Source organism: Mercenaria mercenaria, chromosome 12 (assembly GCF_021730395.1).
Source record: "Mercenaria mercenaria strain notata chromosome 12, MADL_Memer_1, whole genome shotgun sequence".
Classification (NCBI taxonomy): domain Eukaryota; kingdom Metazoa; phylum Mollusca; class Bivalvia; order Venerida; family Veneridae; genus Mercenaria; species Mercenaria mercenaria.
In genome coordinates, this window is record NC_069372.1 from 25,701,358 (window position 1) to 25,717,092 (window position 15,735).

General features: G+C 33.1%; 1 protein-coding gene across 11 annotated transcripts in view; it reads right to left on the reverse strand.

The window, feature by feature from the left end:
• The window catches only part of LOC123533728 (solute carrier family 13 member 2-like), a 103,636-nt gene that overhangs the window by 40,349 nt on the left and 47,552 nt on the right, over positions 1 to 15,735 (reverse strand). For 5 of the 11 annotated variants that reach the window (XM_045315536.2, XM_045315535.2, XM_045315533.2 and 2 more), the window contains exon 2: positions 932 to 1,081. In XM_045315536.2, the coding sequence (XP_045171471.2) occupies positions 932 to 1,081 (150 nt within the window). Of the gene's footprint in view, positions 1 to 931; positions 1,082 to 14,725; positions 15,140 to 15,735 lie in introns of those variants that run through there. The other 6 variants (XM_045315538.2, XM_045315539.2, XM_045315540.2 and 3 more) reach the window with 4 other exon arrangements.

A 15,735-nucleotide genomic window follows, 5' to 3' on the forward strand; every position in this document is an offset into this window, starting at 1 on the left:
ATAAAGCGAACATTGCATTCATAAGATATTGAAGGGAGTATAAGTTTTATTTAAGTGCTGAAGTAAATTCGTTCTTTATCATGACATACGCTGGTTTAAATAAGCCTAAAGATGGTTATAATGTCAACGGTGACATCAGGATAATTTAAAAAAATGGCAAGTAAACGATCTCAATTTCATTTTGTAACTGCATGCCTTTACATAATTATGCGATGGTATCAAAGAATAAATAACTGTAGTCACAGTTCAGAGACGTTTTATTTCTTCTGCTTAATACACTTAAAAGATGTATCTCTGTTACAAATAAAACCCGACCTAACTCATACATATGTATGATAATCGTAAATTACAGCGTGCTTTAAACATATAAATTTTCATATGGCACTGTCCTGACAGCTTAGCAAGTACATAAAACAACATTATTTTTATCTGTTCGTCTCTATATCCACGCAAGAAAGTTATATTCTAATTATGCTTCATAAAAGTGTTATATCTGGCTCAACAAAGTTTCCGGGTCTAGATTAGTAAAGGCGCTGTAGATCTTCCTAGCTAAGCTCAAATCCATACAGTTAAACTAAACGTAATTTGCATATCTCCGCCACAGACACTCACTCCTTAGCTAGAACACTGAATTTTGATGGACTTTTTCCTATCAATATCTTTCAATATCTTTCATTCCGTAACTCGAACTCGACGGGACCAGCAAAATTTGTTCGAGTAATCGGTTGTTCGAGTTATCGAACACAATTCATTATACAGGGATTTTTTCCGGGATCTGACGACAAGTTCGAGAGAAGGGTGGTGTGCGAATTATCCGAGTTCGAGTTAACGAAGTTTGGTTGCAGTTTCAGGTTTTTATCGAGGCATGCAAGTGAAGGAATGACCTCTGACCTCTGGCATTAAATTCTAAACTTTAAATACCAGTACTTACATTTGCATAGTTGACACAAACTTCACTTGACGGCATAATACCAAGGATTGGGAAAATAAAAATAGGTATCAGTGACGTCACAGCAATTGGCATCACTTCCATCACCCAAAACACGCCGATGATTATCACTGCGTAGGCACATTTTGCTACCTGAAAATTTAAAGGAAAAAATCAATAAAATCTGTAGACGACTTGTGCATAATACGCATGCGTCAGTTATTCACTAACCTCAAAAGTGACCTGCGAAGTTTTGTTAAGCTCAGTTATATAATTAAACTGGTGCAATGACTGAACTTGCTTTTATCAATTAATAACAGATATATACCAATACGTAATAGAGAAAAAAAAATATTGCAAAATGTTGCGTAATCGTCCTACAAGTGCAACTCATAAAATTTTGATTAAATCATTTCCACGAATTTTGAGACCGCAAACGGATATAAAAACTAAAATGAACAAAATAAAGCTGTGAATACATCTCATCGCCTTAAAGTACTTCGAAAATAAATAATTTATGCCCCTACAGGGTTGAAATTAATACGAAAACAGGATTCAAGTTTTTGTTTAAAAAGTAATCTAAACTGATTAAGCTTGAAGATAACGGCAGTGGAAGTCACATGAGCGAATCACATGACGTCATCATTTCCTATTAATATCAATTGCACAATATAACATGCATGTATTTCGTGAACCTCTGAAGATCTCGACCTTCAGAAAAACTAGCAGAATGGCTTCCTTAAACATGTTAATTGCTTGAAATTCAACACTGACGTGGATTTGATCATGAGAGATGAAATACTTATCCAGTGCGACCACGAAGACCTTGGTTAAAAACGTAAAAATTGAAGTAAATTATTGTGAAGATAAACAAGAGTAAAGATACTCAATATATTATGATTACACGCCATCGTATTATCGTAGTATATCGCCCTTTTCGATCTACAGACCGAAGATGGTCCTTACGGAACACCGTATTTTATTATTGCAGTCTCATTCTCCTACTTTTTAAACAAAAACAAACAAAAAAAGAACCTGAGGACCGGTAAACCTAAGATGCAATCAATTCTCCTCAGCATATTGATGTATATCTAGCAATCAACGCATTCAAAATTAATGGTTTAATTATACACACTTAGGCACATGTTACATAAAGAATCAAGTCGGCCAATTTGCATAATAACCTTTTGTAGGTAAAATAATCAGTTTAAAGCAATAATCAGGGCAGAACATACAACAATACGAAAAACATTTACCAACAATTTTTGAAATAAGTTAAGGTTTTAGTATACCAAGTCCAAGTATTACAAAATACTTCGAGGTGTATATTCTCAGACCTTACGAAATAACATCATATCATTTTTAAAGGTTCATAATGCCCTTTTTTCACAACGTGGCTGCACATATTCCGTTATAAACATAAACTATATTAATTTCTTGTTAGTTAAATCTTATTTCTGATAATTGTTTTCTCTAATATCTGCCAAAGGTCTGAATACTGGTAACGCAGAAGAAAGATTTATTGAGTCTATTGTTCTTTATTATCTCCCTTTATATGGCTTTAATTCTAAAAGTTCATATGAAGTATTAATAATATAGTGCCTTTCTATCCATATAATTATGCGTAATATCTATTTGGGTTGCTGTTTCATCTGTTTTTGACATAAAATTTAAAGCCTTATGGAACCTTAAAAAATCAAATTTAAGTATCGTGCTTCCAAATTTGATTTAAAGTCAACCTTTTTTCAATTAAATCTAAATAACACAGGCTTTAGAATATGATACTCTCAAATTACATGTAAATGTTATTTAATTTATGTATAACCAAAGGCTTAATATATTTCTTTAATTAAACTTTAAATACCATTATCTGCTTCGGGGTATATGCATTACTTTGGTCAAAGTCAGTTTAAATGTCTCATTTATCATATCAAGTTAAGTCCGGTATTTATTTAAATATTCGATAAAATGTGGCTTTTCATGAGCCTGTGGTTGTGACATTTTTTTGTTGAGAACACTTAATATATCATTTTCTTGTTAAATCCTATTTTCGATAATTGTTTTCTCGTTAATTTGTCTTTGGTTTGAATATTTGATCAATACTGTAGAAAAAAATCATTGATTGTTTTGATTACCCCCCTTTACTGAATCCATTGTTTTGATTACCTCCCTTTATGACTGTGAAATGAAACACCAAATGGAACTTTAAGTATCCACTTCTCGAGCACTATATTTCTTACGCCGCTTCAATAAAGGCATCTGTTACATATTATCTATAATAACATATTTATGACAACCTATATTCACTACAGTCTATGATATGTTTGGAACTGTATACGCAGCAAGAATATTGTTTCTAACAGGTTACTCATTCTTGTACGCTGTGCAATACATTGCTCGTTTAGATTCCATTCAGTTTTATATCCAGGCCCCTGCGGCGTTTTTGCTACTTCTACCATTTTTAAAGGATGTAGTGTTTAATCCAGCAAACATGTAAAAATGCGGTAAAATCCAGCCATATGGGTAAATGTTTGACTTACAATGTAAAATCTAAAATAAGAAATGTTTTCTGATATACATTTTTATTTTTTTTAATAATGATATTAAGGAACGTAATTATGTATTCGTTTTTCTACTCCAATGCAACTGAAGATCTGTGATTAGAAAAAACAAAAGTAAGATGGTATTTTACAGAAATCTTGGTCCTTCACTGCCTCGTGCTGAATATATGAACGTTTGTTTTTAATTTCCCTTGTTTGTTTTCGGCTGACATGTTTATAGCAAATAACATCTTAACAAAGGAGAGCGGTGTTCTAGTGATAAAGATGTCGTGTCGGCCGCTAAACCCGGGAGTCGTGAGGCCGAGCCCATTTGGGGTTACGACCACGACTTCTCAAATGAAACTAGGAAGCGGACTAGAGAGCGGTTCAAATAAGCTTAAAGATTTCACTACAATTCAGCTAAAATAAATTTTGTATAAACTAAACAGCACTACACTCTAGACTCTGTAACTTACAATTTGATTTAGAATGAAAAAAGTCTGGCTTTTTTAAAGTGATTAAATCTTTATATTAATATCTATATAAACATCTGGCAATACTTTATAATTGGGATATCTGGTTTTAATCTGTCATGGAATCAAAGCATGATCGCGTATTAATACCAAATGACCTAGTGCCATACAAATAGTCCCATTAAGAAGTTAATCTCATGTTACAGTAGCAAGTATATACAAATTCGCGTCACGCTTAACAAGGTGACATATTTAAAGCCTTTGGGTTAAACAATTCAGTGGATACGTTCTGATATGTCTACAAACCAAAAACAAGGACATTCCTAATACTTATATAGTCGTATTATTCAAAGATTAAGAAGTCGTTCTGCTGTGAAAGAAAGAATGAACTGAAAGAAAACAAGAAAGAAAGAACGAACAAATGAATGATAAGAAAAAGAAAGAAAGAAAGAAACAAACAAACAAACAAACAAACAAAGAAAGAAAGAGAAAGAAAGAAAAAAGGAAGGAAGGAACGAACGAACCTCAAAGTAATATAGCGAGGGAGATAAAGGAAGAAAGTACGAGAGAAAGAAATAAATAAAGGAAAGAAAGATAGAAAGAAAGTATGAACGAGCCAGTCCCGTTTAAAGTAACGCCTTACAGTGTCCCAGGCCCATGCTGGGAGGTTGAAAAATCTCACTGCCAACTTATATAATGCAGATCATTACTCTGATCAGTACTCTAATCATAAATAAAGTTAAAACCTTTAAATCTAGAAAACAAAATCCTTGAGCTAGTAGTAAATCAGTACACTCGTGGTTAAATGACGGGGTTGTCCGCTAAAAATGTCCGCTCGGTACGTTTGCAGTCAGAAAGGGAATGCTGGTCTGGATATGTTGTATAAGGGGTCGACAGTTTGAATTTCAGCGCGTTCTTCATAACGAATGTTTTGCGCCACTTTTTTCATCAAAGTTAAACACAGAATATTTGTGTTTTTTAAACAACTTTTGCATTATAGGTAATATAAGCGTCAGTTTTTCCTAAAGTCTCAATATCTCAATTATATTGCTTTAAGATTATTCTAAGAAACTCAGGTACTATCTATTCACCCTTGCTAAATTTCCATCATGAACTTGTCCATCTTTCAATTTGGACAGTACCATTAGTTTAAACTGTTAAAAGGGTTGTTTACCAAGAAGATACGGACTGAATGGCGAACAGTGTAGATCATGATCAGACTGCGCGGAAAGTGCAGGCTGATCATGATCTACACTGGTCGCAAAGGCAGAATCAGTCGTGTCCAGCATGATAAGAGTTCAATAAACTAAAGATAGACTGGCATCAGTCGTTAGAGTCCTTCAAAACAAATATCGCTACCATAAAGACCTCTTTGATAGCACTTTCCAGAAAAATCTATAATATCTCTTATCTTAGAGAGAAAATGGTTTTCTGAGAAAACATCACCGTGTCAGTATGAAGAAAGAAATTAACATTATTACAGATTATTTGATCTCAACAGACATTGTAAGTCTATCCGATAGACAAAATCAAGGAAGTTGTCACCTTTTTACTGTTAGTTAAGTATTTGTCAACATTTTTCGTTTACAATTAGTTGAAGCTCCACGAGGCTCTAATATTTATGTAAAAATCAGATGCATCAGCTTCTCAAATAGATGTTATGCATAATTACATGGTCAGAAATACACTACTTTCATTACTGCACATGAACTTATTCAATTAGATCCATAAAGGGAGGTAATTAAGAAAAACAGTGAGTTCAATAAAACGTCCTATTGTGTTAATCAATATTCAAATCTTTGACAAATATCAGAGAAACCAATTTAATTATCGAAAATAGGATGTAACAAGAAATGAATATACCTTATGTTCATAACGAAAAATATGGCAGTCGAATTATAAACAAAGGCATTATGAGTCTATATGAATAAAAAATTATGTACGCAGAATGTTCAATGTAACTCTAAATATAATGTGAATAACGTAATTTTTGTGTTTTGTGATGAATATAAACCTTTGTACAGGGCCCAGTTTCATCAACGTTTAGAACTAAGACCGACAATTATTCAATTTGCCTTAACTTTGTTAATACACATGTACCGCTTTTGTCTGGGCTGTTTAAACCAGCTGAATGCAGGTGCAAAGTTACATATTAAACACTGACAGGGCAAAAAGAAAATTAAAGCCTTTTAAAATCAAATTTACAGCTTTTTATCGTTGATCAATACATCTCCATTTATGTTCAAACTTAAATAAAACTTGTCAATATATTTAATGGCGTGTTTTTGTGTTTTCGAGTTAATAAATAACATACACTTGGCAGTAATGCTCTTCCGTAGTTTCTATGGTATAAAAGAAGTCTATCAATGGAAATCACCAGCCTTACGTTTGTATTATACATTTACACAACTTCCAAAGCATGAATATTTTATCGGTTTTCCTTTGAAGATCAGTCAGCAGCTTGGGCTTTATGGGAAAATGTGTTTGGAGGTGTGTGTCTAAGGTGTGTCTGTATGAACCAATGGATATACGAAAACAGTGTTGACTTTTTTCTGTCCGATATTTGAGCCAACAAAACAAATTGACAAACAAGACATTGAAGGTCACCTACATCACTGATATGAGGGTAAAAAATACAAATAAATATACGATTATTTATGATTACTTTGTCCTTGGTATTTTCCCTGAGTAAGCAGGTATACGGATGTGTGTTTACAAAAAAAAGTTTTAAAAATTATTTATTTTGAAGTATGGCAGGATAAACGATGTTATATTGTATAACGTTCTTCTTGTTCGTATGTGTTATTAAATTATACGTATATGATGTTAAATTTTGTATTTATGTTACTCGTTTTGCATTCTTATTGTCAAAATAATAGCGTAAATGTAATAGCTAGAAGTATCTAGACAGATAGTTAGAAAGACAGACAGACAGGCAGGATATACCGTCAAACGACAGACAGACAGACAGACAGACAGAAAAACAAACAGGGGCAGACAGACTGAGAGACAATCAGACTAACTGACACACAGAGAAACACACAGATAGCCAGAAAGGTCAATCGCAAACTGGTAACGCGTATGTTAATAATTTATTTTTTTATATATATTTGTTTGTTTTTTTTGTTTTTTTTTTCTTATTATAGTAACAAGTGAACACATCCATTCAATATAACATGTAAAACGAATAACCTATATATTTTTTAACATTGTCTATTTATTGAATAAGTGCAGAAAGTGTGTTCGTCTACTAATACTCATAAAAGTTATCCAAACGTTAAACGCCCATTTTAGGGTGATTGATATCTAAATGAAAAAAAAAGATTATTTGGATCATTAAATCATACATAAAAAGGTGTGTACGTAACTACCAATGAGATTTGAAGCAGACGCATAAATTCAAGTTTTGAGATTGTTGTTAACATCCTTATACTAAAAATTGATATTTTTTAGTTTCATAATTATAGCCTGGACGCAAACTTCTGTCCATTAGGCCGCACAACTTTGCCACCTTTAAAAATTGTACTTCCATGGAAGTGGCTCAATAATAAGACTGTCCCTATAATGTGACCACCCCGCTAGAATGGCTATAATGCAAATCACCGGACAGCTAGTAACCCCTAACATAGTCTGTTTGAGAAGTCGTATACATATGATATATAATATTGTATTTCTTGCATTTCGGGCTGGAGTTTCTAGGTTTTTTTTTCACCGGTACTTATAAAACTCAACACTGGGGCGTAGGTGGACTTTTGTGCTGTAAATGACATCTTAATGCATTACAATTACGAATTAATGTTTAAATACAACTGACGAAAACGGTGTTTTAATTTGTTTATTTATTTATTTATTTATTTTTTTTTTTTTGAAGAATAAAGATTGCAAGAAAAATTATCAGTCACTAGTTGAAGGAGCAGTTATCTTTATCTGTTATGGCGGTAATTATACAGTCTCGATAATTCGACGGTCCCGATAACTCGACGGTCCCGAAAACTCGACATCCTGTTAATTCAACGTCCCGATACTGCATAAACAGAACCACTCGAATAGAATATTCCCATCCGCACATGCAACCAATATTCAAGTATATACTGACAATATAATACATGGTATGTACAAGTTAATTGTCTGTAGACATCGGCTTTAATTAAAATAATATTAAACGTCAGCTTGTTTGCTAGTTTACCAAATAAATTTGCTAATAAATTGCATGTTTAGCATGCATAAAACTATACAATAATTAATATGAGAGAGTACATGTTGCTAATATTTTACCCCGAAAATGACCGTAAATGGACCTCATGAATTAACTATTATGTCCTTTCTGTTAATTAACGTCCAGCGCCGGTAAAACATAGATTAACCTAATTCCTTGAAACAAAACAACAACAGAAAAAGGTCAAGGTTTATCAGTTTATCAGTTTTGACAAGTTTTGATTTACGACGTTGTCCTGAAAATATGCTTATAAATAACAACGTGAAATTTTATTCAATACGACGATGTATAAATTTAACATAAACTATAAATCGTCAATAAATAATTGACGAAACAATGCAGTGGTTATCAGTACTTGAAAATAGAGAAAATCAAATTAGATCTTTGTTTTCAATTCTCTTATAAACGATGCAGTATATTAAATCATTAAATCGCTGATGAAATTTCGGCAAAACGCATAAAAGTACAGTTTGCGCGGCATTAAATTCCGCATTTTCATTTATAAATGAAAATAAATTAAAAAATATAATAGGCGGTTTAAATTTCGAGCATGGTTTAGCGCGAATACGCGAATTCGTCTACGGAATAAAAATGATTTTCATATATCTCTATTTTTCAGAATTCTTGACTAACCAACTGTGTGTTTTTTTTTGGGTCAAATTTACTTCAAAAGACGTACTTGTTTAAAACGTTTTTTGTTGATAACTTATATTAAGATAATTTGAAAAAGACATTGCAAAAGCCGGTTAATACACAGAAGTTTGTATTAAAATTATATATGTTACATTTAGAAACCCAGCAACAACCGAAAAAAAATAAAGAAAGCCAACAATTGCATGAGACTTTTAATTAGAAAGTGTGTTTGTTTTACATATTTGCTACACATTTGTGTATTTGGTCTACGGGTAAGTGAGGTTTTTTTTTACTTTTATAAGTACAGACAGCGCAAAGGCCGAAGTCATCACAACAGTTCAACAGTTTGGTTAGAAAAGGATTTTGCAGCGGCTATTTGGACACATTGACATTCTTTGCCAAGCTCACGAGTTCTGCTCATCATAACTGTTCAATGTCTAACTGGATGAAGCTTTGACCTTTTTTGTTGTTGTTTGTTGTATGGAAGGAAGTTGATCTGACTTTACCCTTATATCCACGAGGCCCATTTGCGGCTACTCTTTTTTTTTTTGGTGTGTGGGGGGGGGGGGGGGGGGGGGGGTGTGGAAGTATAAAATGGCAAACATGGATTTACATACGGGTAAATAAATAGTTTTTATTGGACCGCTGGTCTAGTGGTAACACGTCTGGCTGTAATCCAGAAGTCCGAGGTTTGAATCTCTGTCCAGGCACTCAAAAAATTCTGAGTTGCTATTGAATTGAATGTCCCCGACCTAACTAAGGGGCAAGTACTGGTTCTTCCCAGGTGACGGCTTCGCGTGTGTCGGTGCTATTGGGTACTTTAAGGAAACAGACTGTATATTCGCAAAGAGCTAGGCTAAGGTAGCCGGGCATGCCTTTATCTAATGGATTTCTCTCTCTGTTCTAGCCTTTCCCCCTGTCAGATCGCTCTGTATCTGTACCAGAAGACATAACCAGCAGGTACTCGTGTCAAAATAAATAATTTTAAAACTATTATTTGCCGAAGCTATAATGTATGTACTGAAATACTTCGGCGTCAGAACTAAAGAGTTATCATGGTCGCTTTTGAGAGGTTGTTACAATTAAGAGGCAGTCTTTAAATCCGACTGCCTCTTCATTGAAGAGTTTCATGCCACGTGCAATTTCAAAGGCGGGAAAAGCCAAAGCAAATTCGGAAGTTTTGTGACAGGAGGCTGCGTCCCACCTATATCTGACTTAAGATTAATTTCAAGTTCAAGGACGATTTATAATAAAAAGAAATAACCAAACTGTTTTTAGCAGTTGCCATTGGAGCTTACGGACGCCTTTATTACTGGTGGTTCAATGACCCATCTAAACATTAAAGTCAAATACTTTCAGTGTCAGTTCAATGGTGAACTTTAATACAAAAATAATCAAACATTTAACAGATGCATCTGAAGAAGTTTGAATTAGTAGTTACGAACACACCTTTACTTTATTATGCTCCAACGACCCGAAGTGATTTGTCATCTGCAGCAACCTCCATTAACTGGTAAACATTTTTTTGCATTTGGTTAACTTCGTGCACTCTGTCGATTTATTTTCTTGAAAGGAACATTAGTCTGTATGGCAAACTATTTTAAATGGGTAATAGGGAGATTTTGGGTTCTTTGTTTCGACGAAAATTAAGTCAAATTCCTCGGAAGGTTTGGGAAAAAACATAAATTCAAAAATGCATGTTGAATGCAAACGAGTTGGCATAAAACGCTCTACATTATATGTGCCTCTATGCACATTCTATATTGGTACCATGTCTGGAAATGTATTTAGACAGAATAATAATAACAATTATCATTATTCGCCGGTGGCCGTATTGTTAGTAAAGGATACAGGTGGGTCAACGTTTTCCTCCAACAACTATTGGACCATACAGACACACCTTCGACACACACCTCCAAACAAGAGTTTTTCACATAAAACATGCGTCATGACCTGTGCAGAAACACGATAAACGATTCATCATATGGACGTTCCATATATTTCTACATCATAGTACATGTATGTCGTCGCGGCAGTGTAATAAAGCCATTACATAAATTTGATAATACACTTAGTGTAAAAAGCTTTGACGTCGACGTTGTTTAAAGTGTCGGAGACGTTGATCAAATAGACTTGTTTGTAATAGTTCAAGAAAGAAGCTTTTTTTATGTTTTAGCAGGAAAGGCTATCATGTGACCAAAAAGAATATTACATTTGTGATTTTCCACATTGAATTTATTAAACTCGTTGAATAAAATTAATAATTTATTATTTTATTCAACTCGTTTAATATATTCAGTATGAAAAGTTATTCATAAAATTTATCCTCTATGTAAACGTTTTGGACTTACGTTATGTTTTTTTCATTGACTGTTTAGATACTCATTTCAACACATAAGTATTTGTATTGCACTTGTTTTGCTTCAGCAATGGGTATGGTTTCAGAGCTGGGGTATCCTTACAAGTTTAAAGAATGTTTAAGGGAATTCGGTCGGTCTTAAAAGATGAAAGACGTTATATTTTAAAAGAATGTTAACTCGATCGTTGCAGAATTTTGTTGTAAATATGTTGACACTAACAAAATATGCCATTAAAAGGTAAACATGACCTGCTTAGTATAGTTGGTATGCGTGTAGTATATCAAATATCTGTGATTTAAAATATGCATTCTTTTCGCTCTGTTTGTTTTGGGTAAAACACATCAATTTCGTCTATTTTTCAATACAGACAAAATGACAGTACGTGAGCTAAAATTATCAAAAGTTGTTAAATATATACTAAATGAATAAAGCAACGTTTTAAACTCGGCATTTCGTCAGTTGAAGACTTAATCATGTTTTCATACAAATGACTATGTTGTGCAATTAAAAAAACATATAAACGCTAATTTTCAAAGGCTTAGTGCGATTTCCAAGTTACAGCCCAGATATATTCGTAGCAACTTGCGACGCATCACTTAAATTTTCCCTTTTCATGCCGGAACGTCAGGGCAGGTTAAAAGACAGGGAAATAGGACCACAATGTTCAGCGATCCCAACAACAGTGGGTTTGAGAAGAGTCAAAAAAAGACTTCGACTACAGTAGACGTTTATTTAATTAACGTCCATGTATTATTTAACACACGACCGAGAATAATGACAGAAAATACTACTACAATAAACCATGTATAGTTTCCCATATACAGTTTCCCATGTACTGTTTTCTGTCGAATTTCTGTCAAATCCATTCCCTTGTCAGAAAGATGTTTACTGGGTGTGTATAATATTAAGTTTGAAAAAATATTGCTTCCCTTATGTCAGGATCAGAGCGTAGAAATGGGAAATTATTGCTTCCCTTATGTCAGGGACCAGGGCGTAGAAATGGGAAATTATTGCTTCCCTTATGTCAGGGACCAGAGCGTAAAAATGGGAAATTATTGTTTCCCTTATGTCAAGGATCAGAGCGTAGAAATGGGAAATTATTGCTTCCCTTATGCCAGGGACCAGAGCGTAAAAATGGGATATTATTGCTTCCCATAATGTTAGGACCAGAGCGTAGAAAAGGTTACCTTTAAATACACACACAGAATAACTTTGAAATATTTTCACTGGGGAATAAACTACTGAAAACATGCTTAGTGGTAATGTTATTATATAGATAACAAACATTGAAGTTTACTTATCCTCTGAGCTGTAATGTATTTGACATTAAGTAAATATTCTACTGTTTAATATGCTATATAATCTGAATGGCTAATGGTACGGTTGTTCAGTGCAAAAAAAAAATATCATTCTTCTTTTCTTGTTTCGCATTTCTTTACAACCCAACCGTTAAAATAACCGATAGTATTTAACGCTTGGCGTGATCTAGTTATGACCCTATAAGGACAGAGTATAACAGTACATTTTTTAAAAATAATTATTCTTTGTCTCTTTTAATGGTATTACTATATATAACTATACATTCTTAAAAAAATAATAATATACTTCAACGTGATTAACTGTTGTATGACATGTCAGTTTACAACTGTAAAACTTGAATATCATGGGTTAAAATCTGATAAGCGTTAATCCCCTTTAAGACATTTTGATTTTATTCCAAGTACGTGATTTATGTTAAAGTAAGATCAACTTTATCCTTCAATCCGGAAGCATTTTGTTTACATTTTGTCACAGTATAAACAAATCTGTAATACAAAAACATGTTTTTCACCCCGTAATCTTGACTGTTACTAATTTTATCCATTTAAAACATAAATAATCTACATTACCCACTTGTAAAATGGCCGATAACCTATGAAAATGATCATTTTACTTATACAAGTCATTCAATTTTTATAAAACAAACAACTTCAGACAAATCATATATATTATCATGCCAGCTTGGACGATGGTCTTATTTAGATTTACCGTATACATCTCTATGAAGAGCATTTTTACATATCATATTTATGACTTAGACATATATTGAGCATACATATACATTTGCATTTTATTATTCATATTTACATTACAGATTGTAAATTATGGCTCTTAAAAACACAGTAAAATTGAAAATAAATATTGTCATTTTATGTTTAATTTGTGTATGATTGCAGACTGTTAAGTATGATTATCACATATGAAAATAATATATAATTAATAAATCATATAGAACGCGTATAACACAACCCCCATATATGTTTACAGTCAAACCAATCTAAAGCAGTAAGCCATCTGACTGCTTCAGGCAGGTGGCTGTTTAAGACAAGTTAAAATAGAACAAAATGTGTAATGGAAATGACCCTGACTGGCTGCTTAAGGCAATTGGCTGCATAATACAGGTAGCTGCCATGGCTGTTCCACCTATATTCAGCTTTTTTTTTACTTTTTTTTTGTTTGTTCCAAATTACTGAGGACAATGTAAATATTATTACAGGCTATTCATTTTAGTTCGGAAAAAGCAGGGCCGTTTTGTATTTCTATTTCACTGAATGACGTATAAAACTTCTATGATGACCGTGTATGAAGTATTGGGGGAAAAAAGCAATTGTGTCTTTAATTACTTTATAGTATCTAACAAAACATACAAAAATGATATCTTTCTGAAATACTATATCTAACATCTAAATTGTTTTGAAAGATAAGTAGCTAACTTAATCGTATATACACTGACATCATAAAGAGAACAAAATAGGCAATAAGCGGCTACTTCTGAAACAAACATATAATCACTGTCTGTCAGACTACTGATACAAGGCCATAATGTCATAGTGCTTCCAAGATCGTCAACCTGAGTTACCTTACATTCACTTTCTCAAAAATATGTTAATCATACAGGCATCACAAGATTAGTAATAACATTCCTGTACTGTCTTCAGAAATTATAAATATTATCCGAATGCAATCATCAAAAGTATTGTCCGAATACTATACAATTTAAAGGCGCTCTTCAAGGTGAGCAATAGTTGCGTCATCACAAAACTTTGCTTTCGTGAATTTTAACGATTTTCTTTTGAATAGGAAAGTATTCAAGGTATTTGCTAGGATAGGAGCTATTCGTATATATACCAAGAAATTCTTATATAAAGGTAATAAGATTTCAGCATCATTGAGAGAAAAAAACAGGTGCAGATTGAGCAAGATGTTGATTATAACACCGCAAGATGTTGATTATAACACCGCACTATCAATTTTCATTTTCGATCATGTTATTTCATATACATTTCAGTACAGTCACAAAATAACAATGTAAATTCAAACAATGTACATTTAAACAAGTTATTTCAGTAAAAAAATCAATACCAATTTACCCACGAGTTCATGTTATAAATTGAAATTGCGGTTTCGGGCAATTCTACCAATTTTTCGCTTATTATAGGAATTGATAATACATAATGAATTCCTACTGTTGGAGCCACGTGTTTTCTAGTTTAAGTAAAAAATGTACACTTACAATGAAAACAAAATCAACTTACCGAGGTCTGTCCGTGAACCGGTAGAGGAAGGAGTATAATAGGCAATAACACAACTATAAGCAAATTTTTCCATTCATTAATTTGTCTTAAAAACTGTTTAAAACCCATATCATATGCCAGGAAGTGCTATAAATTCCTCCTGCTCAAAATCGAGATTTTCTATTACACTGTTATTATAACCACTCCACACAACGATCAGATCGGTAGTACAGTTTCGTATCTGGTGTCTGCCATACAAATATAGTGGTTTATTTGCCACGCGTCAATGAATTTCAGTCAATGAATTTGTAATGGTATAACGCTGTATGATATTATTGTACATTACATTTTATCCTTTTGATAAAATACCCCTTCGTATCAAAACAAAACTTCATTCATGAGTCCGATCTATACAAATATATCGAATATTAAAAAGAGTAGAAGAGCTATCTACGTCAACAAATATCGATTGTGAGGGTTTTTCATACAACATCGCTGTAACCTAGTTTCAGTGCATTCTGTTTACATTTTTCATGCCATGTTCACACGAGAAAGAAAATGTGTGTATGATCTGTTACCACGCGGAATCGAGTAATATTGACTGGAATTCTTTCTAATTCAAACTAAAGAATAACACCGGTTACAAGTGCTGAAAATGTAATTCTGAACTGTGGGGGAGAGAGTAGAGCTAATGTGTTACATCTACAGAGCACTCATGATGAAAACGAGTCAAATATCGGTTTCAGGGCACTAAATTTTGAGACGAAAAATGTCTTTCTAGTGAAAAATGACTGATTTGAACTAAACGAATGTATATTTGTAACATGAGACCGGATATCAAAAAGTGTCTCTTTTGCAAGTTCGATCTGAATATACATGGATGGAACACGCAAGGTTGCAATTAAAGCATTCGTTATTTTTTACACAACAATAACTCATGCTAGGGAATTACAAGTTTTACAATAAATATAAATATCCCACATCATTTTATTCAGACAAATACTTGATCCACCTGTAGCATGTTTCAATAT